The sequence below is a fragment of the Lissotriton vulgaris genome, chromosome 10 (assembly GCF_964263255.1).
Source record: "Lissotriton vulgaris chromosome 10, aLisVul1.2, whole genome shotgun sequence".
NCBI classification, from domain to species: domain Eukaryota; kingdom Metazoa; phylum Chordata; class Amphibia; order Caudata; family Salamandridae; genus Lissotriton; species Lissotriton vulgaris.
The window spans coordinates 174,251,458-174,278,001 of record NC_141698.1 but is presented as its reverse complement, the minus strand read 5'-3'; the positions used below and the strand labels follow the sequence as shown (position 1 = coordinate 174,278,001).

The window sequence follows — 26,544 nt, the reverse complement described above, 5'->3', positions numbered from 1 at the left end:
ATTCCTTCATGTGTATAAACCTATTTACATTTCATTGCTGCAGGACAGAGAAAAAAACTATACATCTTTTTACATAAATATACAACATTATTGTTATATTCCTTCTTTGTTACAGTTAACTTTTTCTTCCACCTAATTAGGCAGCCCACCTTAGGAGTGATACTAGCCCGCGAGGGGGAAGACACCTCCTGACTTGCTAATTTTCCTGCCTGTCCTGGTGCCAAATGGGCCCAGGACAGGGGGCCGCATTTCCCCCTGTCTGGGGAAGCCTTAGGTATCTTCTACCTTGGAGTAGAGTAGCTACTCCCTACCGGTCCGCAGGTACCGAAATGTCTGGTCAGGTTTACCAATCTGTTCCTTCACCAAGGGAGAGGACCCCAGGACAAATTGGAGCTGCACAAGACCAATATCCAGGGTACCCTACCCCTGGCAACAAGCACAGCTCATGAGGGTCCAATCTGGACTCCTCATCATCACCAAAACTGAGCAGCCGTCGAGGGACGTAAGCACCACAGAGAACCATTTGCGGAGTGGCCCAGCAGTCCTGATTTTTGCAACCTCAACCAGAGAGACTGATGACTGCAAGGCTCCAGGATGCATGGAACCCAGTTGGCCTTTCCACTCTGCCCCCGAGCGCTCTGGCTCGGGTACTGACGAACGAGCTGGGCTCTCTTGTCCGCGGGACGCTTGTGACCCGAGGTCCCCGTTGGGAGCTCTCGAACTTGCCCCAAGTCCCCTTCTGCAGCCTGTTTCTAGGTGGCCTCCTTTTTCAGCCTAGCATAGCGTGCACAGTTACCAAACCGACAATCAGCTCTGCACCCGGATGCCTCCGCACATGTAACGAGCAACTTCTGGTAGTATTTGAACCTTGGCCCCTATGACCCTAAGTCCCGAGGATACCCCCGGAAACTGTTTGTAAATAACATGTATGCTATGTATTCCTTTTCCCCCATAGGAAAACATTGTGCATAAAGGTGCATTTAAGTAACTGTTTTAGTTACCTGCAAAATTCAATATTTAAACAAGTAGTTACTTGAGAAGGAAGTTTTTGGTATAAAAATGTATGTAGGAATACAACATATTTTTCTAAATCTCGTATTTTGTTCTTGTGTGTCTCATTTATAACAATATATAAACATGTAGTATAACAAATGCTTAGCACTACCATCTGATATGCCTGAGTGCTTGACAACACCACCACAAAAGAGAGCATTTGGGTTATCATTTTTGCCTCTGTAAACCAATTGTGGTTTGCCTTAATTCTTTACACAGTGTACCTCGTTTTGTTGGTCCACTATATAAAGAGCCAACTTCCTACCACAACACAATTTTAAGTTGAGTTATCATCCCATAATCCCTGCGATGCCTGGCATCCCTATACTGAGTGCGGAAAGTCTCCTGTCTCTGTTCGGCATGTCAGAATGGTAGGTGACAACTTCCTTCACTCCGTCACAGTTTCGCTGCCCCTCCCTCGCTCCTCCCCCCCACTATCAATTTATGACAGATGCATCTGCGCGCAGCGTTTACACGCAGCGACCGCGCCCCAGCTGCGCCGAAGGTGCGCCAAAGGTAAGCCTGTCTACGCCCGTCCGCGCCTGGACCGCACCCAGCGCCAGACCCCTTGGTCCTCGCATTGTCCACCCCTCCCGCATTACTTACGATGCCACCACCCTCCTAGCCCTTAACCCCGGCCGTCCCCCAAACTGCACCCTAGCCGCCCCTGGACACACCCATGGACCCTTCTCCTGCAACTCCTGCAAGTTCGGCGGCACCAAGAACAACTCCTCATCTACGAACACACAACAGATATCCGACCCCAACCACCTACAATGCATCCTGCTCAACACCCGCTCGGTCCACAGGCACGCTATTGACCTCTGGAATCTACTAGACACCCTCTCTCCGGACGTCGCCTTCCTAACAGAAACATGGATGAACGCCTCTTCCGCCCCAGACATCACCATTGCCATCCCGGAAGACTATAAGATCATCCGTAAGGACCGCACCGACCAAACAGGAGGAGGCATCGCTATCGTCCATAAGAAATCCATTTGCATCTCAACCAGCTCAGACGTCAATCTCGCCAACTCCGAACACCTGCACTTCCAGATCCACATCGACCCCAAGACCACACTCAGAGGCACCCTCCTTTACAGGCCACCAGGACCCCGCGCACAATTCAGTGAAGACATCACGGACTTCATCACTCCACACGCGCTCCCCTCCGAGGAGTACATCCTTCTGGGAGACCTCAACTTTCACCTTGAGAAGAACAACGACCGCAACACCACCACCCTTCTGGACAACCTCGCCAACCTCGGACTTAAACAACTTGTCACTACCCCCACCCACATCGCAGGTCACACACTCAACCCTATCTTCACCTCCAGCAAACATGTCTCCTTCAGCCACACCACAGCTCTCCTTTGGACTGACCACAGCTGCGTTCACTTTACCTACGACAAGCCCACATCCAACAACCACCCCCAACCCACTCTGCAAAGAAACTGGAACAAAATCACCATCGACCAGATCTCCTCATCGCTTCTTCAAAACCCCCCAGCCCACTCCTCAAACCCAGACCAAGCAGCCACCAACCTCACCCAATGGCTATCCAACAGCGCTGACATCCTAGCACCACTGAAAAAACGACAAATCAAACCAGGCAGCAAGAAGGCCTCCTGGTTCAACGATGATCTTAAGAAATCCAAGAAACTATGTCGATCCCTTGAGAAGGCCTGGAAAAAAGACCCAAACACCAGCACCAAGGACGCCTTCAAAAACGCCACCCGCATACACCACCAACTGATCCGGAATGCCAAGAAAGCCGCTTTCAAGGACCAACTAGATAACAACGCCCACAACAGCAAGGAATTATTCAACATCGTCAAGGAATTTACCAACCCCTCAGCCAACTCCAACGACATCACCCCCTCTCAAGCCCTCTGCGACTCCCTAGCCTCATTCTTCCACAACAAAATTGCAGACATCCACAACAGCTTCGATAACCGACCCAAAGACCAACCCACCCAACCCCCCCCGCAGGACCAACTCCCCCCCTGAACATCCTCAATAACTGGAAGCCAATCTCCACCGAGGACACCATCCGTCTGATGAACTCCATCCACTCAGGATCCCCCACAGACCCATGCCCTCACCACATCTTTAACAAAGCAGACTCCATCATAGCACCGCACCTCCGAGACGTCATCAACTGCTCCCTCAACTCCGCAACCTTCCCGGAAAGCTGGAAACATGCCGAACTCAGCGCCCTCCTGAAAAAACCCACAGCTGACCCCACCGAACTCAAAAACTACCGCCCTATCTCACTCCTTCCTTTCCCGGCCAAAGTCATCGGGAAAGCGGTCAACAACCAGCTCGCCGCATTCCTCGAAACCAACAAATCCCTCGACTCCTCACAATCCGGCTTCCGAGCCAAGCACAGCACTGAAACCGCCCTCATCGCAGCAACAGACGACATTCGAACTCTAATGGACAATGGAGACACTGTCGCCCTCATCCTCCTCGACCTCTCCGCCGCCTTCGACACGGTCTGCCATAGCACTCTTTTACAACGCCTCAGAAACGTCGGAATCCAAGGAAAAGCACTGGAATGGATCACCTCGTTCCTCACCGGAAGAACCCAGAGAGTCCGCCTTCCACCATTCAAGTCAGAAGCCACTGAAGTCATCTGCGGCGTCCCACAAGGATCTTCACTCAGCCCCACCCTCTTCAACGTATACATGAGCCCCCTCGCGACCATCGCACGCCAACACAACCTCAACATCATCTCCTACGCCGACGACACTCAACTGATCCTATCACTCACCAGAGACCCTAACACTGCCAAAACCAACCTACATGAAGGAATGAAAGAAGTAGCAGAATGGATGAAGCACAGCCGTCTGAAACTGAACTCAGATAAAACAGAAGTCCTCATCCTAGGCACCTCCCCCTCCGCCTGGGATGACTCTTGGTGGCCAGAGGCCCTTGGAAAAGCACCCATCCCGACGGACCACGCACGGAACCTGGGCGTCATCCTGGATTCCTCACTCTCGATGAACAGACAAGTCAACGCCTTTTCGTCATCTTGCTTCAACATTCTACGCATGCTCAAAAAAACATTTCGCTGGATCCCCACCGAAACCAGAAAAACAGTCACCCACGCTCTGGTCACGAGCCGACTGGACTACGGAAACACCCTCTATGCCGGTACCACCGCAAAACTCCAGAAAAAACTCCAACGCATCCAGAACGCCTCAGCCAGGCTCATATTAGACATCCCGCGCAAAGAACACATCTCTGGTCACCTGAAAAACCTCCACTGGCTCCCCGTAAATAAGAGGATTACTTTCCGGCTCCTTACCCACGCACACAAAGCACTCTACGAAATCGGACCAGAATGCCTCAACACACGACTATCCTTCTACTCCCCCCCCCCCCCCCCCCCGCCAGCTACGCTCCTCCAACCAAGCCCTTGCCACTGTACCTCGCATCAACAAAACCACCATGGGAGGTAGATCCTTCTCCTTCCTGGCAGCTAAAACCTGGAACTCACTTCCCACTCACCTTCGCCTGACTCAGAACCACCTAGCATTCAGAAAGCAACTCAAAACGTGGTTATTTGACAAGTAATTCCCCATCCTTCTTCAAGCGCCTTGAGACACTCTGGGTATGTAGCGCGCTATATACATTTTTTGACTTGACTTGACTGACTTGACACATAATGAGGTATGAAGTATCATTCTCCTCTGCCAGCCCATATCTATAATGCCATAGGCTGATTCATTTTTTGTAATAACGGCTGTGCCCACAATTGCATGCCCCCCACTTACAGAAAGTGTAGAGGGTCAGTTGTCCCAGTACCCATCTTCTCACCATTTAAAAAGCCTGGTCATATCTGGGGTTGTAGATCCACTCATTAGCACTATCCAATGCACTGCACGGTATTAAGCAAGGAAGGAAGCGGCAATACCAAGGATGTGCTCCAATCAGATTTTCAACTTTTAGCAATACTTACTCAGAGTACCCTGTTCTTCCACATGAAGGAAAAGATCAATTAGGCCAGGTTTGAAAGCCTTCTAGGTATTTTTTAGGACTATTTTGTGAGTGTAGGAAAGTGCCCCTTTTTGACATGGCGCCCTCCACTTTTTGCCTGGTATTGGATGCAATTTTGACATAAATGCACTAGGTTCCTGTTATCTAGGTCCCCAGTGCCAGGTCTCTTTCCCTAAACTGCACAGTTGTTCTCCCATTTGGCAATACCTTTGCAGCATGTATTGTGCCACCCTAAAGCCCCCTGTGCACCAACATGCAAACCGCCATTGCAGGGTGCGTGTCTTGTTGCAGAGAGAAGTGAAAACCTAATCTGGCACGTATCCCTGTGTGCCATGCCTGCTGACACTGCATGCAGTATAGATAAACCCCCCCTACAGCAGGCCTTGCAGCCCCAAGGCAGGGTGCACTATACTACATGTGTGGACATGTCTGCATGAGCAGAAATACCCCTGTGATTTCTGAATCCATTCTTAGATATCACAAGTGAACAGGGAAGCCATCTTAAGTGCATGTGCTAGACCATGGTAAAAGCAAGTTCCCCAGCTACATGATAGCGTAAGTGAAATCTATGGTGTTTGGTATCGAACACTTTGTATTAATAAATCCGGACTGATTTCAGTGCTCGATTTGTTAATACATGCACTCAGAGGGTACCATAGAGATGCCCCCTGAAAACCTATCCGCCTCTAGCCTGCTGACTGACTAGTGCCCAGACGTGGTTCCCGGGCTCACTGTGACACTGGATTCCAGCTAGCCTGGCTGATATTGGGTAATACCCCGAAACCGGGCCCAGGATGCTTGTTTCTAGTCCAGGAAGGACCTCGCTTGGCAGTTCGGGCTGGACTGCTCCCATGAGGAACAGGGTCCAGACTGCTTTGCATATGACTGGGTCTAAACTGGAGTGGCAAGGTGAGCAAAAGAACAATGATTTAACCCAGATCTGTTGAATGGGTGAATGTTTGATTTGCTCTGCCTTCCGTCTATCAATTGTGTGTCTTAGACCAGCCTGCCACCACCAACAGGTTTCTGATGCCCTGCAGGTGAGAGCCTATGCTCTCTGAGGGCAGAAACCATGTCTACCTGCCCTGGGCTCATTTGACACTAGGATAGGTCGGAAACTCAATATGAAGGGACACGTGGTGCACTACCAAGCCAGTCACTCCCCCAAGATGAGCTGCCTGATGTGCCCCCTTTAGGAACATTCCACCACCTTGGTGATTGGATAATTAGGAACTCTAGGACAGGGTTATGCCCACTTCCCCCAGTAAGTGGTCATATTGGGTGTATATTGACCCCAAAGGTAAGTAGCCTGTTGGCTACCACCCTTTACTCTCCTTAACACCCCTTAATCTAGTATTTAGGAGAGCCTGTGAAACCAGGAAAGCAGATTTTGCCAACCTGAGAAGGAGGACACAGAACAGCGAAGAGCAAGACCTGAGGAGCAGCAACTGACTTGGCGTCAACCCTGCGGGCCTGCCTGATGTCCCCTACAATTGCACCAAAGACGACCCGTCCAGCTGCTCCCCCTTCATAAGCCTGGGAAGACTGCCAGCACTTTCAACTAGCATCTCCCATGGAGTAGTGGAGCTACTTCCCTGCAGGCACCCAAGAAAAACCTTGAGGACTCCGAAACATGAAAATCTGACACCGGAAAGCGCCACTGCTCCCTTGACCCTCCCAGCGAAAGTCGAAGTGGGCCAACAGTGCCAACGAGTCCAGAGGCCCTCCAGAGTCAAACCCCACCATGGGTTTGCCCAGCCTGAACTTTCAGTTGCCTCCTGCAGCCTCTTTGTGCAGGCCCCCTCAATGATGAGTGCCTCCTGCAACACTGACCTTACTCCCAAAGACACCACTGCCCCCAAGTCCTACAGCTGGAGGAGAAGTGGACCGACTGTGTCCCTATGTGGCCGAGTATCTCAAAGACCGAGTTCCCCTGTGGGTTCAACTACACTTTTCCGCAAGTCCCAGCTTGCAGCCTCTTTTTCCCATTGAAACCATTGGGGCACCCAAAGCCGTAAATCACCTCTGCACCCAGTGGCTCCAGAGCTACTGAGGAGACCTGTTGAAGCTGCCTTGGACCTTGCCCCAGACTTACTTTAACGCCAGAAGATTGGTCCTGTAATTCGCTGTTAAGTATCCATATGCAGCGTGTGTGTTTTCCCCATAGGAAATAATTACTGCATTAGAGACAATACAAGTGTATTTACCTGCTTTCTTGAAAACAACTATTTTAAAAAGTACTTACCCTAAAAACTAAGTTCTTGATGTCTAAAAATATATAAAAAGCTGTGCTATTCTTCTAAGTTGGTGTGGATCTCCATATTCAATGTGTGCATAATTTATTGACTGTGTATACGCAACAATAACACTCCTCCTTGATAAGCCTGAGGCTTCTCTACCACAATACGCACAAAAAGAGCATCTCAGGATTATTACAGGAAGCCCCTGTCCATATAGAACAAAACCTTATCTGTTCCTTTTGGAGACCAGTCAAAGCCATCTATTGTAGGGTCTGATCTGATCAATGCAACCAGTGACCTATCGGCCGTAGCAAATAGTAGCGGCGACAAGAGAACCCATTCACCAAAGCTGTGACTGTGGCTCTGTATTTAGCAGACAATTCTGCCTCCCAGTTGTAGACAGTCCAGCAAAGCAATAAACTAATTCCAGTCAATCCTATCAAAGGCTTTCTCAAAATCGATCAGTAGGTTTTTCAGTGTCACCCCGTGTTTCCCTGCCAATATGAGCATAATGTTTATTTGCTGTATATGTAGTGTAGTTCCTAGTTTCCCACTAGGCCCTGCGCATTGGAATAACATAAACAGTAGTATCGACGTGGAACTGGCTATATTCCAGGCCTCCACTGACTATGCTAAACTTAATTGGGTTGTGTTACCAACTAGCTCAGAGGTCACTGGAAACTTTCTTCTCTGCATAGGAAGTGATCAGCTTCCTTGGCACAGACAAGAAGGGATTCAGTTTTCCAACAACCGTGCAACATGACAACTTTGCTCCTCAGATCAAGAGTCGATCTCTAGGGTCGTGTGAAACAATAGACATAGATTTCACTCAGTCAGTCTGGTGCAGTTTACTTTCACAATATGTAGAGAATAGAGAGACGGGCGTTTATCAATAAAGGTTAACATTTATTGAACAGTCTTTCTTCTCATACAAGAGAAATGTATTGCCACAATTGCAATAACTGTTATTATAAAAAGTACGTACAGTAAGATAAGAATTGCGAAATAGAACTGTAAAAGCATTGATATGGTTTCTTAGCCATACAATGGTTTAAAAGTAATAAAACATATATACAGTCATATATACATTAGGCTAACATACTCAACTGGTGCTTCTAACTAAGCCTACCCCGGTGTGCCTGACCTAAGCCTAACACGTGAAAAGGGGAGTAAGTAAGTAGCTTAAGTTAAGTTGGTTTTGCCAAGGTTTGTTTCAAGAATTCTCTTTTAAGGGTTTAGTCAACACCATACCTCTGAATAGAATGATGGAGGATTGGTATCTCCTTCAGGGGTCTCTCTCGATATCCCAGTCACCCGCGAGGGTAAACCGGAAGCGCCGGGACTGGATTTCTCTGCACGAGAAAGGCAGCGGCTTCTCTCAGCGCGTCTGGAGGAAGGAGGGGTGACAGCGTCCGCGGGCAGCTGGGCTGGATGTCTTCGCAGAGGACGGCTGCACGGCTCCTCAAGCGTACTGAACCACAGTTCGCGCTGTAGCGGCGATAATGGTAATCAGTAGCTTCACCACCACAGGATAGCAGGCTGCAGCGACAGAGTGCTAGTTTTTACCAACACTGGTCATGCAGGCAGCTGGCATCAGCAACAGGCAACGCACACTGCTTAAGGCAACGTTGGTAATATTTATACCTGACAGGTGCCGGGTTTGACGCAAGTTTGCTGGACATAAGACGTCAATTAAAGATGTCACTAGGAAGTGGCAGCTATCAGTTGCTCATTAGAGTTCTATTACTAATCAAAACATAGCAAGCGGGGATTTCCAGGTTTGCTAAGTTTTTATCTTGTTGAAGAACTCGGAGTGTTATCTAGGAATATCAGATAGTGACTGCTGCTCTGTCATTGCACTAATTGGTCGCAAAGGAAGTAGCAGAGAGTCATGCTGGAATGTGGCTCTGTGGCTCTGCTCGTGTGAGGCCAGAGATGACTTTTCAGAAAATCGCACTTGAACGGTTATGCCAATATAGGGAATAAAGGGCTTTATAGCCGAATAGGGGCATAAGGTCACAGTATCGATCAGGAACCTAGATAAGCACATGACACCCACTCCACGAATTCATGTCCATCAAAATTACTAAAACTAAGCAATTAGATGCATGTGTAACATTGTGTAACATAGCCCACCCCAAAATACATAAATGCATTCGAAATAGGCGTACTTGTAATACATGGAATTTAGGTACTGTACGTTGTTTTAAAGCATAGTAATCATTCAAAAGGTATTGCATATAAAATCAATGAACGATTATGCAAAAAGAATTACACATGAAGTATCTCTGACAGAAGAAATGCGAGATAAATCATCACATAAAAATGCATTGTAATAACATGTGTGCTAGAGGCTGGTGTTATGTTGTTATGTCTCTAGATGTGTTTAGAAATAGAAGTGTGAAGCTTCTGTTCTCTAAGAATAGTTTTTACGTTAAGCAAAGAATTGTTCGTGCCAAAAAAGAAAAGGGTCAATATTTGAAAAATTGTCCAATTCAAAGAAAAATCAGTTTACCAAAGCTCCTGGCAGTTTTTTGTTGATCAAAACTGAAGGCCGAATTCAGAGTTCATAGGAACGCTGTGTGTCGGAAAGCTTTTCAAAAGTTATTGTTTCTCTATGGGAGAGAACATCGTATCAGACAGGCTCGCAAAGAATTGGTCTACAAAATCAGGTGATAGTTCAACCAAATTAGATAGCGCTGAAACTTGGCAGGTGTGAGAATGATTGCTGTCATCGAAGACAGGATCAGCAATGCTCACAGAACGTTGTACCTGGATGATGTTGCTTTTGTCACTCGCTCCACTGTTACCACTTGGCTGTAGTACAGGAGTCTCCACGAATGCCGTCATCAGGATTGGTAGCCGCTGGGGACAACACAATGCGTGAGCCGTTATTGGACTTAGCAAAGTATCGACGTCCATTGGTACTGCTGATGGAAGTGAAAGACAGATGTCCAACACGCATTCCTCGCCGCAAAGCATACACCGTAGCACAGGTAAAATGCAATTTTGCCATATTGGTCTGAATGAAAGGAACCAGGTCATGTTTAGATCTCTCAGCCTGGCCAATCCAAGGACGTTAGTTATCCTGTCCCTGTAGCGCATTGCTAGGATTGTCTCTTCCATTCCCATGGGAGCTATGTCTGAGCCGAGGCTTGCCATAACGTAGCAGGATGGTCAAAAATAGAATCCCTGCGATGAGTCCAAAAAATAGTGGAATACCACCAAAAATGGAGTGCACAAAATTAGGAAATATTCCCAAAATTGCCTGGAAGGGTGTTAGCAGTCCTGTAAAGACTGTCTTAAATATGCCTGGGATGCTCGTGGCACTAGACATGTTAAGGAGTTGCTCGAGCATTTGTACGAAATGCACGGGGCAATTTGTTGATAAAAGGTCATGGACTTCAGTAGCCGTCCTTGCGACTAGAAGATCATACGTCTCTTTAGATGACGTTATAGGCACTGTTGTCTGTAAAAGCACAGATTTCATTTTGCTTAATGTATCAATTCGTATAGAATAGAGATTCAGACGAGGCCAGATGGGAGTCACTATGTCTGGAGGCCCGCTCGGGAACAATGCTTGCATACAGCATTTGACCATGGACGTTACTTCTACTAGATAACTTAGTCCGGGCGCGAGGCCACAGCACCTGTGATCCGTTCTTAGAATGTAACTCCCGTTTGCGAGTTGCATAAAGAAGGGCTCTATCTGAGTTGCAGGTGTGACTAGCTGGTGGCATGAAAGGTTGTTTGAATTTCCATCACATGCTCCGTGTAAATTAATACCCTGACACAAAAGTATACCGCTTAGTGAGTGTTTACAGTTGTCACCACTAAGAAATACATTTTTGTCGCTGTCACTGTAGCAAGAATGAGTGTATGGTAATTTCCATTCGGATTTTATATAGCCTTTACCCAATTGTTCATACTGGCCAGCAGGTATGTATTCAAGGCACTTATGAAATTGGAAAGTTGTTATCGGAATTGTGATAATTCCGTGTATTATCCATTCAATGACAGGGCTCTCTGACATTGTCAATGGTAATCGCTCGAGTTTCTCGATGCTCAAGATTGTATAGTCTGCTCCTTTCTGTGCCAAACTGATCTGTTTATCAGTAATGGTTAAAAATGGAAAACAATGACGTTGTGTTGATTAAACGCCAAGGCACATAGCCTGAACGAAGATTTTGCAGCGTCCAGCCTAGTTCTATAATAGAGCGTAATTGAGACTGGCCATGTTGTAACATTAGCAAATCTCTGTCTATCACATCAAAGGCAGAGGATACAATATTGTCCAAAGAATATATTCTGGAAGACAGAGTCATTAACCCATTGTCTACCACAGAAAGTGATTTCTCCAAATTAATACGATCAATTTCTCGTATTTTTTCAGCAGTTTCAATTTGCTTTACTTTCCAAGCCTCGTTGTAAGCAGCATAGATGCTGGTCGCTATGAAACGCTTTTGACGCTGTTTGCGTGGTCCAAGAATGAAATCGCGCAAATCAGCACCATCTTTTAATAAAGACAAGTGTTGCTTAATTTCAGCCAGTGTGGATGTAGCTAGCCATTCTAGGCAGAGTTTACCTACACTGTATGTTGTTATAACCCCTGGATGTTGTCTCTGGGAATATCTTGAGTCTAATCTGGTCATTTTTAAACCCTGTGTTTTATTCAGGAATCTATCTTGACAGCTATTTGTGTCTGTAGGCCAGATTAACCACTTTTTCCAATCAGGATGTGTTCTGTTGAAATGTAAAATGTGTGACACGTCTAACTCAGTATCTGCAGTTGCATTCTCAGCTATTGGCTTTGGTATAGACGGTGTTTTCATTTCTTTGTTCTTAGCTAGGCCAAGACAGGATGTTTGGTGTACAGTGTCATTTAAAAATAACATTTGTTCTGGTATCATGCAGGTTCTAAATAGTGCTTCTAAGCCTTGCACCTGCCAATCTTTTGTACCCCAAATCGTTTTCGTTTCAATATTATTTTTCCAATAATCAAAACCAAATGTCATCATTTTGTCATAAAATGCTTCTGAATAAATCAATTTAGAATTTGTCAGCATTGTTTTCATTCCTGTTTTATCTAACAGTTTGTAATAAAACGTTTCTGCATCACTGGTGTTAAACCCTGAAAAATATCTGAATTTCTCAAAAAATGCTTTAGAACTGCTTTTAGGTGGTGTAGAACAATGTTCCCATTGGTTATACATAAAAACATTTCTAGGCTGTGCAGATTTATGCAAGTAGTGATCACCATAGTGGGTATAACAGAATAACTGCTCATAACTAGATGAACCTTGTAAATAATCATGATCTGTGAATCTAGCTGACATAACTAAATCAGACATCATGTCATTAATACTGTTAAAGTCCCAATCATCAGAGAATGTACTTGGTGTAACAAAGTCACTTAAGGAAACCTTTAGTTGATGAGGATACTTCAGGATTTCGACCGGACCGTAGATCTCATAGTCTGTTTTCTCCCATACTACCCCACCAGGTATTGGAATTGCTGTGACATTTACTGTTGACAGTTCTCTTTTCTTCACGTGGGATGATCTGTGTGGTTTCAGGACTAGGTTGATGTTCTGACTTGCTGTGTCCATTGTAATATATTTTCCTTCAATGAATTTTCCCAAACACAGTACCATGATGAGCCAAAGCAGGAGGAAAAATACACCTAGACCGAACCAGAACTCTAGCCAAGGGGAAATAAGGTAGATTTCCTTTAGTTGATGAAAGAGTTCCGTTGCTTTTTCTTTAAAAGACTTTTTTGTTTCTGGCATCACTTCGGGGTCGTTTTCATCTTCAGAGAAGTTGTCGAAGTTGATGAAATAACCAGAGGCAGTTCTGTCAATTGATGGGATTGTTCTTTCAATCTGTCTCTCGGTAGCACTTTCTGATGCCACATTAGTGTAGACTGGTGTTTCTTGACGAACTGTTTCAATCTGTGTTTCAAGAGGCACGAGTTCCATGGCATTATTGCATAGTCCTTCATTGTGCACTGCAGGCTGATCGAATGTGATGAGTCTTTCAGTTTGAACCTCTTGGATTGTTGCAAGTTTGGGTATTCTGTTGTTTCTTGGGAGTCCACTGGGCCTACTGTTGATTATAGGCCACATGCTTGTGGTTTTACCAGATCGATGGACACGATTCTGTTCTCCTTTTTACCAGCAAGGGGCGGTAGCACAACTGATCTTGTTCCGGTGACTGCTAAGACAGGTACTGCTTTTCTGTAAGAAGGCCCAAATTCCTTCTTAACCGCGATCTTTTCTCTGACTAGATCCCCAATCTTTGGAATCCAGACAGGCCTTGCTGGGGCTGTTGCGGGTGGTGCCTCGTCAGTGGTACTTGGCTGTTGCTTTAACTTTATGTTGCTTAATGATTTTCTTGTTTCATTCAGTTCCTGTAAAACAGCCAAACGGTCTTTTACTTCAAACTGCTTTGTTTCTTTTTGTACCACTGACATCTGACTATCGAGGTCCTGAACGTTCATTCTTATTCCGAACAATAGTTCGTATGGGCTGAAACCTTTTAGAGAATTTCTTGGCATGTTGTTAAGACTAGTCTGGACACTTATTAAATGTTTGACCCACCCAGCGCCTGAACCTAATACCTTCGCTGTTATAGATTGCTTTATGTCCCGGTTTTTTCTTTCTACCACACTTGTGCGACGGACAAGAATACCACAATCCAATTCCCATGCTGGCCATTGCCTCCTTATAGGCTCGAGAGCTGAAAGCAGGACCCTGGTCAGAATGGAACGTGGTAATTGCGTATGTGCCGATATGGACTCGCTAATCTTTTATAACAGTTCTAGGCGTCAGCCGAGTGCTGGTGGCCCCATTTTTTAAGTGCTTTTCGTCTTAACTATTAATAGGACGCAGGATGGGGTGTAGGCAGCGTTACGCTCTTTCTGATTGGTAGCCGGTAGCAAGGTTCGCCACTGCGATCCCTATTACAGTCTTCACAGTTGTTTGCATATATTTGGTGTTCTACACTCATTCCCGGCCACCAGAATATTGATTGTAATTCAGTCAGTGATTCCTTAATCTTTCTGTGCCTAAGACCCAAACCCATGTGTGCGTCTGCTATTAAAAATATTCTCCTGTTCGTGTTTGGAATTACTCTATCCCCCACTCCAGGGATTCGAGCAAACGGAACGGAGTTTGCATCGATTATGTATGCATAATTGAGTGGATAGTTTACGGGTAGTGCTGCACAGTCGCCTTTTACGGTCGTTCTTACTGCCAGCATGGTTTCCCCGTCTATATACTTATCTGTACGCTTTTTTGTGGCTACGGAAGCCGGGTTAGTTGCTTCCGCGGTGGCTGTATTAGCCAATGAATTCCCTGCAACGTGAACGCCATCACGCTGAAGACTCTGTGCGTGAATCACGTGAGTCTTTTGTAGTTCTTTGTGTAAAAGAGCTACTTGTTCCCAAAGCAATTTATGCTTTATTGTGGCACCTGTGTCATCTTTGTAGTCGTTTTCGATCCAACTCTGCAGTTTGTTATTGTAAGAATTGACGCAAAAATGAGAATCGCACACGATAAGTGTGGGGAATTCGCGTTCTGCATTTTCGAGCGCCATCTTTAAAGATCTGATTTCAGTTCTTTGAGCCGAACAGTACTTAACTGATTCAGTTTTTGTTATTTTCGGTTTGATTTTACCGCACAGCCAACGACATTTAATGATCGCACATGCTGCATCGTAGGATTTTCTCTCTACATTGAAATGCTGTACAAAGCTATCTGTGTAGATTATACAGGCGGATTGTGGGAGAGGCAGGATTTCGATTGGAAGAGGATATTCTTCTTCATATTCTAAATCATTCAGTTCTGTGTATTGCGGGGCGAAATAGTATTTCACGTCTTCCGCTCCTAGAGAATCTATGCACTGTATCCATTTTGGATCCAGTGACACTGTAGGCAGGTTTACTGGGCTGAATAGCGCTTCGAAGGCGGATTCCGCTGTAAGGATATTAATCCGTTTGCCGTGTGCTAGTTCTCGTTCATTTGCTAATGCGATTTGCACTGCGTTCACAGTTCTTTCTGTGCGACTGAATGTTTTTTCTGCTTGTGTGTACAAGTGAGATTTAATTGAAATTGGTACCTTTTCTCCCTCATTAGAGGTTAGGTATGTGAATCCGCATCTTCCTGGGATGACTCGGATTACAAGATCACGTGTGTTGTCACGTGTATCTAATTTTGTTTTTGCTAACATGTCTGTTTGCAGTGATCTCAAAATTTCTGTGTGTTTTTGAGTCCAATTGATTTGTTTTAAATCAGGTTTAATTAGTTCGTAGAGAGGTTTAACCCTCTCTGCGTAATTTAGGATGTAAGTTCTTCCGAAATTCAGAAAACCTAGTATTGATTGTAAATTCTTCAGCGTTTTTGGAGCTTGGAGTACAGCGCACTTCTCTAAGAAGTTGTCCGCTAGGCTTTTCCCTTCACTTGATAATTCGTACCCTAAAAACAGTACTGTCAGATGGGCAATTCGGGACTTTTTAAAGTTGAATTTGTAACCCTCTGCTGCGAACCCAAGTATAATGGTGTTCACTCTCTTCAAGTGAGTATCCAAGTCGTCATCTGTGAGATAAATATCATCTACGTAAGATAGTGCTTCATCATCATAGATTTGTAGTAACTCTGTTACCCTAGCTGAGAATAGTCCTGGGCTGTTCTTGAACCCCTGTGGGAGTCGACAGAATTTTTTCTGCGACCCAAATGCGGAGAAAGCGGTCAAGTATCTGCTTTCTGGTGCAATGTTTTGACAAAAGAAACCATTAGAAATGTCTAATGTTGTTTTGTATTTTTTCCTAACTATGTTATTCATTAGGGCTGCACTATGCGAGTTTTGTACTGCAAAAGTTTTGCAACATGTATTAAGGTGTCTGTAGTCCAAAACTAGACGATATGAATTGTCTGGCTTGGAGACAGGAAACAAAGGATTGTTCATTTGAGAGGTGCATGTTTCAATCACCCCCTGGTACTCAAGTTGATCTAAGATCTCCCTGACCTGTTTTTTAGCTTCTTGCTTTATGGGATACTGCCGTTGGGCAGTTGGTTCACTTTTTAGTTGGATTTTGTGAGGCGGTGAGTCCTCATCCCATCCTACATGATTTTTATACAATGCAGGTGCCTGGGCTACTGCCCATTTCCTTGCATATGTGTATTTTTTATGAATCGGAATGTGATTCGAGAAGGCAGGCATAATCACTTCTTCGCCACGAGGGCACTCCCTGACAAACTCCGGGGGCCAATCTTTTTCAGCTAACAGAATATCATAGCCTTTTGAGAGCTTATCCCAAAATAGACCCTTAATTTTCCTAGTCTTATCACCCTCCATACGCAATGTTATTTCGTATATTTTATGGGGCTCGCTAAGTCTGGCGTCGGCAGTTTCAACCTGAATGTATTCATTCGTGTCCACTGTCTCCAGATGACTCATCAAGTTCTTGCGCGCTATACTGATCTCTGCTGCACTGTCCAACATTGTCAATGCCCACTCCCCGTTTCTCAACTGTGTCCTCAGTATTCTCGGCATGGTTGATTACTCTAATACTGGCTACCTTCTTTTTAGGAAATTGAGATTTCTTATTTTGAGCAGGTTCCTTGTCTTTGGACTTGGTGTGCTCTCCTGGGTCTGACCGTCCTCTTCTTTCCGAATTCTGTGGAAGAGATCGAGAGGGACGTGTATCAATACTTTGATATCTATCAGGTTTTTTTTATATTATCCCTATTTCTAAGGTTATATCTTTTCTCAGAGGGCTCCCGTTGGGGAGACTGGCGTTCTCGAGTCGGAGTTCTTTCCCTCCGTCGAGGAGACCTTCCTCTGGACTGGAAAACTTTTTCCTTGGGAGTGGATTGTTTATTTCCATCCCAGCTCTTTTTAGGAGTGTTTAAATTATTTTTAATAAATAATTTTTCAGGATTTTCGAGCAGTTGGGGCTTAACTGGTTTTCCACCCAAGCTGTCTCTACCTAATTCTTCATAGCATTTTTCTATGATTTTTGCAAGCTCAACAGGATCTTTTATATCTGTTTCCCTCAACTTCTGGCGAATCGCCACAGATGCTGCTTCTCCCTTTACATTGGCTAATAATATAGCCGTGACCTGCTTGAAGTCTTTCAGTAATTTCATACCTAGATTTAAAGCTGGTTCTGGACCGAATTCATTTTGAATCTGTTTTAGCACGTCTGGTATTACCGCCATAGACGGAACACCGTGTGTTTTTGTGTAAATGGAAGCAAAGACTGTACCCCAAGTGTCGCAGTCCTCCACGTGTGGTGCGATTCCCATAGGAAGGCAGATGGTCAAGATTCTGTGTTTCTCAATAGGGGTAGTATCAGGAAATACTGCCTCTATTTGAGTGATTTTCTGGGCTAACCAGAAAGGAATTTGTTCCCGTTTTACGGGTGTTTTACCAAGACATGACTGTATGTTCTGTGGTGTAATTTTATTAGTGTTCCCCTGATGAGGGGTCAGCTGTGGTGTATTAACAGCTGGCTGGACTGTTGCAGTCCGTATTACATATTGGACTAATTGCCTATGTATTTTTATTAATGTGTTTAGCTGTGCTAACAGCTCTTCCTTGGACATTTTTATAATGTCAGGATGTGGTGTGTAGCTGGCTAGAACCGGCCACGTAGCTCCTGGTCTGCCTAGAGGACCGAGCCTAGTTATGTGATTATTGTGTTTTAGGGCGCCATTAAACCAGAGCAGGTGCTCTTGAAATTTAAGTGGGATTTCAATCTCCTCGAAAGGAGCGTACTCTCCCGGAGGTTCCTCTATTTTGTAATAGTGAAACTCTTGTGTTATAGCGTTTACCGCTGGAAAGTTTATCCATGAATAGAATACCTCTGTCTGCCGATACTCGTGAGCCTCTATCACGAAAATTACTGTACCACCTTGAGGTGGCAGTCCGTTTTCTATAAGTTTTAAAGTTATAGATCTTCTTAACTGGACCGGGATGATAATAGCATCCGGGTCTGCTTGTAGGAGACTCGTGTCTTCCTCTATTAGTATGGAAGCCAGCCTAGCTGCTCCTTCATTGTCTGACATTTTATAAATGCAGTTTTTGCAGAGTAGGTCTCCAAGGAGACAAAGATTAGATGCACAATATTTTGGAACACTGTATCCTTCAACGTTGAATAAACCGGAGCTTTACATAGGAATCTCTTCCTACTAAGGTCGGGCGGATTTTAACCTTTCACCCACTCCAGACGTCTATTGGAGTTTTTACGGGAGAAAGGGGTGTGAAATATGCACGACTGAGTTACTCTACAAGTCTTACGTTAGTTTATCGCCTTACCAAACGTTGGGCGCCATGTAGTGTAGTTCCTAGTTTCCCACTAGGCCCTGCGCATTGGAATAACATAAACAGTAGTATCGACGTGGAACTGGCTATATTCCAGGCCTCCACTGACTATGCTAAACTTAATTGGGTTGTGTTACCAACTAGCTCAGAGGTCACTGGAAACTTTCTTCTCTGCATAGGAAGTGATCAGCTTCCTTGGCACAGACAAGAAGGGATTCAGTTTTCCAACAACCGTGCAACATGACAACTTTGCTCCTCAGATCAAGAGTCGATCTCTAGGGTCGTGTGAAACAATAGACATAGATTTCACTCAGTCAGTCTGGTGCAGTTTACTTTCACAATATGTAGAGAATAGAGAGACGGGCGTTTATCAATAAAGGTTAACATTTATTGAACAGTCTTTCTTCTCATACAAGAGAAATGTATTGCCACAATTGCAATAACTGTTATTATAAAAAGTACGTACAGTAAGATAAGAATTGCGAAATAGAACTGTAAAAGCATTGATATGGTTTCTTAGCCATACAATGGTTTAAAAGTAATAAAACATATATACAGTCATATATACATTAGGCTAACATACTCAACTGGTGCTTCTAACTAAGCCTACCCCGGTGTGCCTGACCTAAGCCTAACACGTGAAAAGGGGAGTAAGTAAGTAGCTTAAGTTAAGTTGGTTTTGCCAAGGTTTGTTTCAAGAATTCTCTTTTAAGGGTTTAGTCAACACCATACCTCTGAATAGAATGATGGAGGATTGGTATCTCCTTCAGGGGTCTCTCTCGATATCCCAGTCACCCGCGAGGGTAAACCGGAAGCGCCGGGACTGGATTTCTCTGCACGAGAAAGGCAGCGGCTTCTCTCAGCGCGTCTGGAGGAAGGAGGGGTGACAGCGTCCGCGGGCAGCTGGGCTGGATGTCTTCGCAGAGGACGGCTGCACGGCTCCTCAAGCGTACTGAACCACAGTTCGCGCTGTAGCGGCGATAATGGTAATCAGTAGCTTCACCACCACAGGATAGCAGGCTGCAGCGACAGAGTGCTAGTTTTTACCAACACTGGTCATGCAGGCAGCTGGCATCAGCAACAGGCAACGCACACTGCTTAAGGCAACGTTGGTAATATTTATACCTGACAGGTGCCGGGTTTGACGCAAGTTTGCTGGACATAAGACGTCAATTAAAGATGTCACTAGGAAGTGGCAGCTATCAGTTGCTCATTAGAGTTCTATTACTAATCAAAACATAGCAAGCGGGGATTTCCAGGTTTGCTAAGTTTTTATCTTGTTGAAGAACTCGGAGTGTTATCTAGGAATATCAGATAGTGACTGCTGCTCTGTCATTGCACTAATTGGTCGCAAAGGAAGTAGCAGAGAGTCATGCTGGAATGTGGCTCTGTGGCTCTGCTCGTGTGAGGCCAGAGATGACTTTTCAGAAAATCGCACTTGAACGGTTATGCCAATATAGGGAATAAAGGGCTTTATAGCCGAATAGGGGCATAAGGTCACAGTATCGATCAGGAACCTAGATAAGCACATGACATATATACTTGATCTACATTGCATAAAGCCACATTGATCCTTGTGTACTAAAACCTCGGTCACCATCAGCAGATAGGTAGCAGGGATCTCATCAAATACTTTGAACGCTATATTAAACAGAGACATGGGTCTGTATGATTCACATCTCTCTAGTGGCTTGCCCACCTTGGGAATGATGGTGTAATCTCTTCTCCAGGGGTACTGAATGGTTCTAGAAGATGGAATGCGTTTCATATCTAGTATTTGATTGACAGGGTTTCCTCAGATTTTGTTATACCTCTGCTGAACTCTATTTTTCTGGCTATAGAACTCCGTTCTTTACCCCTACTACATGATGAAATTGGTATCCACCTGATTGGCATAGTTAACATACCTATAGTTTCCTAGTATATAGTACCAAAGTGTACCTAGGGCTTATATGTTAAATGTCACAAGTAGACAGTAGCAAACATTGGACCTGCCAAAATGACCCCTTTTGACAGGCCCAACCTTAATTTTAATATTTATACGTCACCCCAAAGTAGGCCTTATGGTCCATAAAGCATGGTGCATGGTATGTAAATGTAGGACATGTAAACTTTTAATGTTTAAGATGTCCTTACATTGCCCAGCCCCATAAAGCTATTTCACTGAGTCAGTATTGACAGTTCCACGGGAGAGCTCTTGGATTGCATATTAAATACTAATTCTGTATCTCGGGAATGGAAATAGCTAGAAAAATTATTAACAAACTGTTTTTTAATAGTTACTAAAAATCCAATTCAATAATGAAGTCAGATTTTTCTCTACATATTACAGGAAAGTAACTTTCTAAAAGTTACTTTTGCCCTGCCTGAAGTCTCTAGACGCTAAATCTGCACTTGACTCTTCCAATTTGGCCTGCAAGTAATTAGAATGAATGAGGTGTGAACTTGCTCCCAGAAGCAAACATTAGTCTAATTCGAATGGACAGAGATGACCGATTTGAACCTGACAGAATATGTAATTCTAGGAAGATCCTTTTTACATTAAAGTTTCAGGTCCTGCTTAACTGTCACATCCTGCTTGATGTGAGTGGGATGACCCTATTCCTGAACAGTTAGTAGGTACACAACTGACATTCCCATAAAAATGCAGACAGATGCTGTCCATGCCTTGGGTGTCTTCCACTACAAAAGCATTTAAAGCTAAATAGATGAGATTGAATCATGTGCTCTCAGTAGGAGTGCATCTACTGCCATCTTGGCCCCTTTACATTATGCCCTACTCAAGATGGCTGTCTAGTTCAGGTTTGAAGTACAGCTCAGTAAGGATTCAACTTTCAACAATGTTCGGAGTCTCATAGTCATCAAACAAACATCTATAATTCATCTCTTTTCTCCCGCTGCATCTTTTGGTCTTTCCCAACAGTTTTTCACCCACCATCAAAGCGACATCTAAACACACAGTCATTTATAATAATGAAAAGCCTATTTGAACAAACGTAAAGAGGATATACGTTTGACCGCCCTTATGTTGCTATAATGTTCCTTTCCTCATGATTGAAGCACGGCTTAAAGTCCTAAGGTGCTTGTAGTACATTTTAGTATGCCTTTAACTGCAGAATTCTGCAGCTTTGATTTTTAGTTTAACCTCTTGGCTGCTAATGACAAGGGTAACTCGTCATGGACTTTCAATGGAAAACAAAGGGGCCTTCAAATATTGCCTTAGCAGTAAAGGGGTTAATATGTACGTAACCGGCTTGACTGAACAGACATAATTCTGTTCTGTGTGGTAATATCTGTTAGGGACACCGTCAACTATTCCTTGTTGAAATTTGGATCCGAGCCGTGCAAGCTGCTGTTTTACAAATGAGAAAAGAGCTCTTTATGAAATTTGAAGTGAGAGTATTATACTTCCCACGTTTGAACATTTGTTAGTAATCATTTACCTTTTAGGCAAGGAAAATTTATTTTTCTTAGTAGAATTGAGCATTCTTGTTGTGATTTATATGTTCTTTGTAGACAATATTAAACTTAAGTGATGATGCATATTTTTTACCTAAACTGTCTTAAGGTGTGTTGGCAGCCATAGATCTCTCCTTGTTACACTACACTGATGTTGCTCTTGTGTGAATACACACACATGTAATCCTGTGGAAACATATTCTAGTTCATTGGCAATATCTTCACTACTTTATTTTGGCATGTGTTCACATGAATATGATGGATTTTAGTGGACCACTTATGGGAGCTTTTCTTGTCTCCCTTAGGTTATTCCTCGAGGGCTTTTTTTAAAATCAGTTTAATTTTTTAATGCACTTGTATAGCTTAACTACCAACCTACATATTAATGTCCGTATATTGTGGTTATACATTGCAAACAGACAACCAGTTTGAAATGGAGCAATGCTAACATTAATGATAATCATGTTTATAGATGGTTAACATACTTTATTAACACAAGCGTACATGAAAAGGAAAGAAAAAAGAAGCACTTTTTCCCTTGGTGGTTAGGACCAGGCAGCAACAATAAAGATATGATTAAGTGAAGAGCAGACCTTAAGAATACATACTTTGTAGGACGGTCTTGCCTGTCAACATATAGAAAGGTTAACAGTAAAGACTCCAGCACAAATAACAGTCTGCGTGCTCAGAGATGTCTACGGGGGATGGGTGTCCTCTTTTGACTTCTAGGGTTACACCATGGTATTCAACAGATCTATGCCCACAGCTCCACTGCTCCTACTCTGCAGAACGTGGAGAGTGCCCACCCCTGCCCATTTAAGCAGCTCTATGGTTCAGGCATCGAGGTGTGAGGCTTGCGATGACCTCCAATACATGTGTATTGGCTTCTTAGCCAGCACCCACACCAAATCAGCAAATCTATTGCCCATTTTATCTGTCTTTATGTGTTTGAATAAATCCAAACTTTGGACTTGAAAATACAAGGGTAGTTTATGTCAGTAACTACCCACCATGTCGCAGACTGGCTCCCAGAAGGCAGCGAGAGCCAGCAGTGCTAGTACATTTCCACTATGACTTAACATTGAAATTACAAGTTCTGCCATCCTTATACCTCATGCAGGTAGGCATCCACAGGCCTCCACAGGCTAACTGTAGTGTGCTTTTTTTTAACTTCCTTTCAGTATTTCTCGGGAGCAGTTGATGTCTACTTGTGGAGTGTGGGAGGCGTGTGAGTTGGTGATCAATCTACCTAGAGGTATGATCAAGGCCGAATTCTATGTGACTGCTTATATAATATGCAAACATTCCTGTTTTAGAAGTACCTTGAACAGGTAATGTAGTGCTGGATTATATCTTCAAACATACACCTGACAGATGCAAGCCATGTGATATACTGCAATCTGGAATGTTTAGGTTCTCGAAAATCAAGCATTGACTCAACTAATGATTCTAGACTATAAATGCCAGCCAGAATTGTGTATGTATGGACTGTGCCTCTAATGAACTCTTAGGAGGGTTACGGGACGAAGTTCAGTTATACTGGTATTAACACGTTATTTTGGCGCGCTCCGTTCCACATCTGTCTCTCTTTCTCTAGATAATCAAGCCGCTGTGCTGGCAGTACTCACTTCGTATCTTGGGATTGTGAAGGATCCTCTAGAAGAGATGGAACAGGTGAATCCGCATTTCATTTTCTTGATGGCTTCTTTGGACCTCTGGGGCTAGAGACAGAGCTTTGCCCCAGGTAATACACCTCTGTTTTTCTCTTTCAGCACCCAAGTAAGGAGACATTTTTTCTTTGCATGGTTCATGCCCATAGTCAACCCCTCCAACCCTCGTCTGTTTTTTTTAAAACCTCTTCTGACATTTTAATGATCGAAAGTTTCTTTTATTGTGTTTCTGCCTGTTTTATGGGTGTACATGTCTGATAGTTTTACAGTTTGCTTCCTCTTTTTCCATTGCATACCTTTTTTGTAATTCCTTATTTCCTCTATAGCTGTTTTGGCCTTTTGTCACCAGGCCTACCTACATTCTGTCTCTTCATTCTCAGACACACCCGAATAGAGCATCTCTGCTTCCTTCTTATCAGTCTGTCCTTTACTTTGACTTCACTTTTCTCTTTAGGCTCTGGACGATGATACAGATCCCTTTGCGGATATTTTAGAAGATGAAGAGTTGGGAGCTCGGGGCAATCGGGACACTTACTGGTCTGAGGCAGATCGACAAATCCATGCGCCCTGTATAGGACTGATGAAGGCCACTAAAGCATGTCTAAAGAAAGCGATTACAGCACTCAAGGCCCACGGGAAGGCAGACACCCAAGAACACGTGGCTCAGTTGGACGACCTTGCAGATATTGCAAATGAGAGGTAAATATTTCGGGTTTCTGTTGGTGTAGGACTGTGCGTAAGATGGGGTGTTCGTTTTGCAGTCTCTGTCTTGGTAGAGCGAGAGTTAATGTGTAGTATATGCTAGGTGCCTGACTGATTGACAGCAGGTGGATGTTACCGGGCAGATACCTTTCTAGATAGAGGGTATGACTTTTGCATCTTCACTTGAGATGGGAGAGGTTGGTCATTGAGATCCATTGTTCATCTGCCTACTTTCCATGAGGGGCAAACTGGTCTGCATTGCTTTGATAGGGAATTGGGATGGCGCAGCTGAGTTAAGATTTGCCTACATATAATGATGCACATCTAATTTGTCATTTATTAGTGTCTTTGGCAAATTGCCTCCACTGAGGAGTTGATTCACTATTACTCTTCCACTTGTTAATTTTCACTGCTTGGTAATGAGTTGTTTTTCTGCATTTTACTTTTGTTTTCTATCCTTCTCCCCTTGTCTTAAGCGTTGATGAGCTGGCCCTGAGCATGTACCCTCCCATGAACCATCTACCTGTGCGTCTGAATGTAAGTACTTGTTCTTCAATAAACATTACTTGAAAGAACCAATCACTGAAAGGAAACTACTTCACCACGTTCCAAATGCTTGCAAAACCAAAACATACGCATACACCCAACAACACACCCTCTCCCTCTGCTGTCCTCTTCTTCCCCTTTTCCCCCTCACTGCAGCTGATTCAAGACCTTAAGCTTAAGTCACTGATTCTGTTTGGACTCAGCAAGCTTAGGTTGGGTCCAATACTGGGCTTGTTGTCAAGGTCAGCAGCTTAGACATATTTTAACTTGGCCTCTGTAAGATTGTTACCATACAGGTCAAATCACTAGCTCTCATCTGGCCTACTTTCGGGCCGGGTTAATCTTTTCTAACTTTGAATCCAGTGCGCCTCACCACAGATGCATCATAGAGACCATGGAATATGTGTGCACTCATTTCCTTCCCAAGGGGTGACTTGTTTTGTAGTGTAACCATGTCCAGGTCTTCTCACTTCATTCGGTGCCACAACTTGTTTCTTTTGGCTACAGATTATTCTGAAAGCAATTCATGACTGGGGGTTCTCGATTACCTAGACAAAGTTTTCCCTCTTGCCTTTGGGCTTCAGGTTATCAAAGAACATATAACAACACCAACTCCTCCATGGCCTTCCTTTCTCAAAAGGATATTGGGCACCAAGAATAGCCCAATGCATTTCTAAAGCTGAATAACCACTGTCTTGTCGGTGTACTTTGTTCTTCAGCCCATATTTAGAATCCGTGAAATACAGATGCCAATCTGTATTGGAAAATAAACAATTAACTTGGGTATAGCACTGAGCTGTATCTCGGCCCTGCTCTCCTCCAGGCTGTCTCTGTGAATACTAAAAGATAGCTGAAACGGCTTTGCACCCAGTCTGTTAACCTTCATATATTTGTCATAATGGATGTCTCCCAACTTCAGTTTTGGTGTTGCCTTGCCCTTCGAAATGTAGACATTACAGCCTCTAGTGAGCAGCTGGCAAGGAAGTGGGGTTCAATTTACTTGGGGAGAAGGTGATCTCTCTATATATCTGAACTCTGAAAACTGCTTATCTGTTAAGTTCAGCATTTTACTTCCCATAGTGCAGAGTGTGGAGGCGGTTGCTCGTCAGAATCCACCATATGCTGCACTGATAGAAATTTAGGGCCTATGGTAGGGTTTGGTGAAGTGGGAGCTCTGGCTCAAATTGGTGGAGGGGAAGCTCCCACCTGAACAAGCTCACAGTTCCTCCTTATTAGTGGAGGTGGGGATCTGCTGTTTGAACACTGTTGGGGTCTCGTGGGGCCCTTCTGTAACTGGGCCATCACTTTTCATGCCTCGGGAGGTCCATCATATGTGGGGCCTTTCAGTCAATTCATATTTTCATTACCAGGCCTAGAAAAATCAACACTGGTCCTGAGGGAAAAGAATTCGCTGCATATCTGGACCATTTTTTTGCCTTTCAAAACCAAACCCTCACTCTGTGAGTTTGGTTGTGGTTTTGGGGAAAAATCAGTAAAGTAAAAATGTCAAGGAAGCCACCATCGGAAGCGTTTTTGCTGAAATA

At 44.3% G+C, this 26,544-nt stretch overlaps 1 protein-coding gene across 1 annotated transcript in view; it reads left to right on the top strand.

The window, feature by feature from the left end:
• LOC147684931 (cyclin-D1-binding protein 1 homolog) overlaps positions 1-26,544 on the top strand; it is a 484,280-nt gene that overhangs the window by 437,621 nt on the left and 20,115 nt on the right. Inside the window, exons 6-9 of the mRNA XM_086939740.1 lie at positions 23,264-23,337; positions 23,680-23,756; positions 24,207-24,451; positions 24,931-24,991. Of these exons, the coding sequence (XP_086795866.1) occupies positions 23,264-23,337; positions 23,680-23,756; positions 24,207-24,451; positions 24,931-24,991 (457 nt within the window). The remainder of the gene's footprint in view (positions 1-23,263; positions 23,338-23,679; positions 23,757-24,206; positions 24,452-24,930; positions 24,992-26,544) is intronic.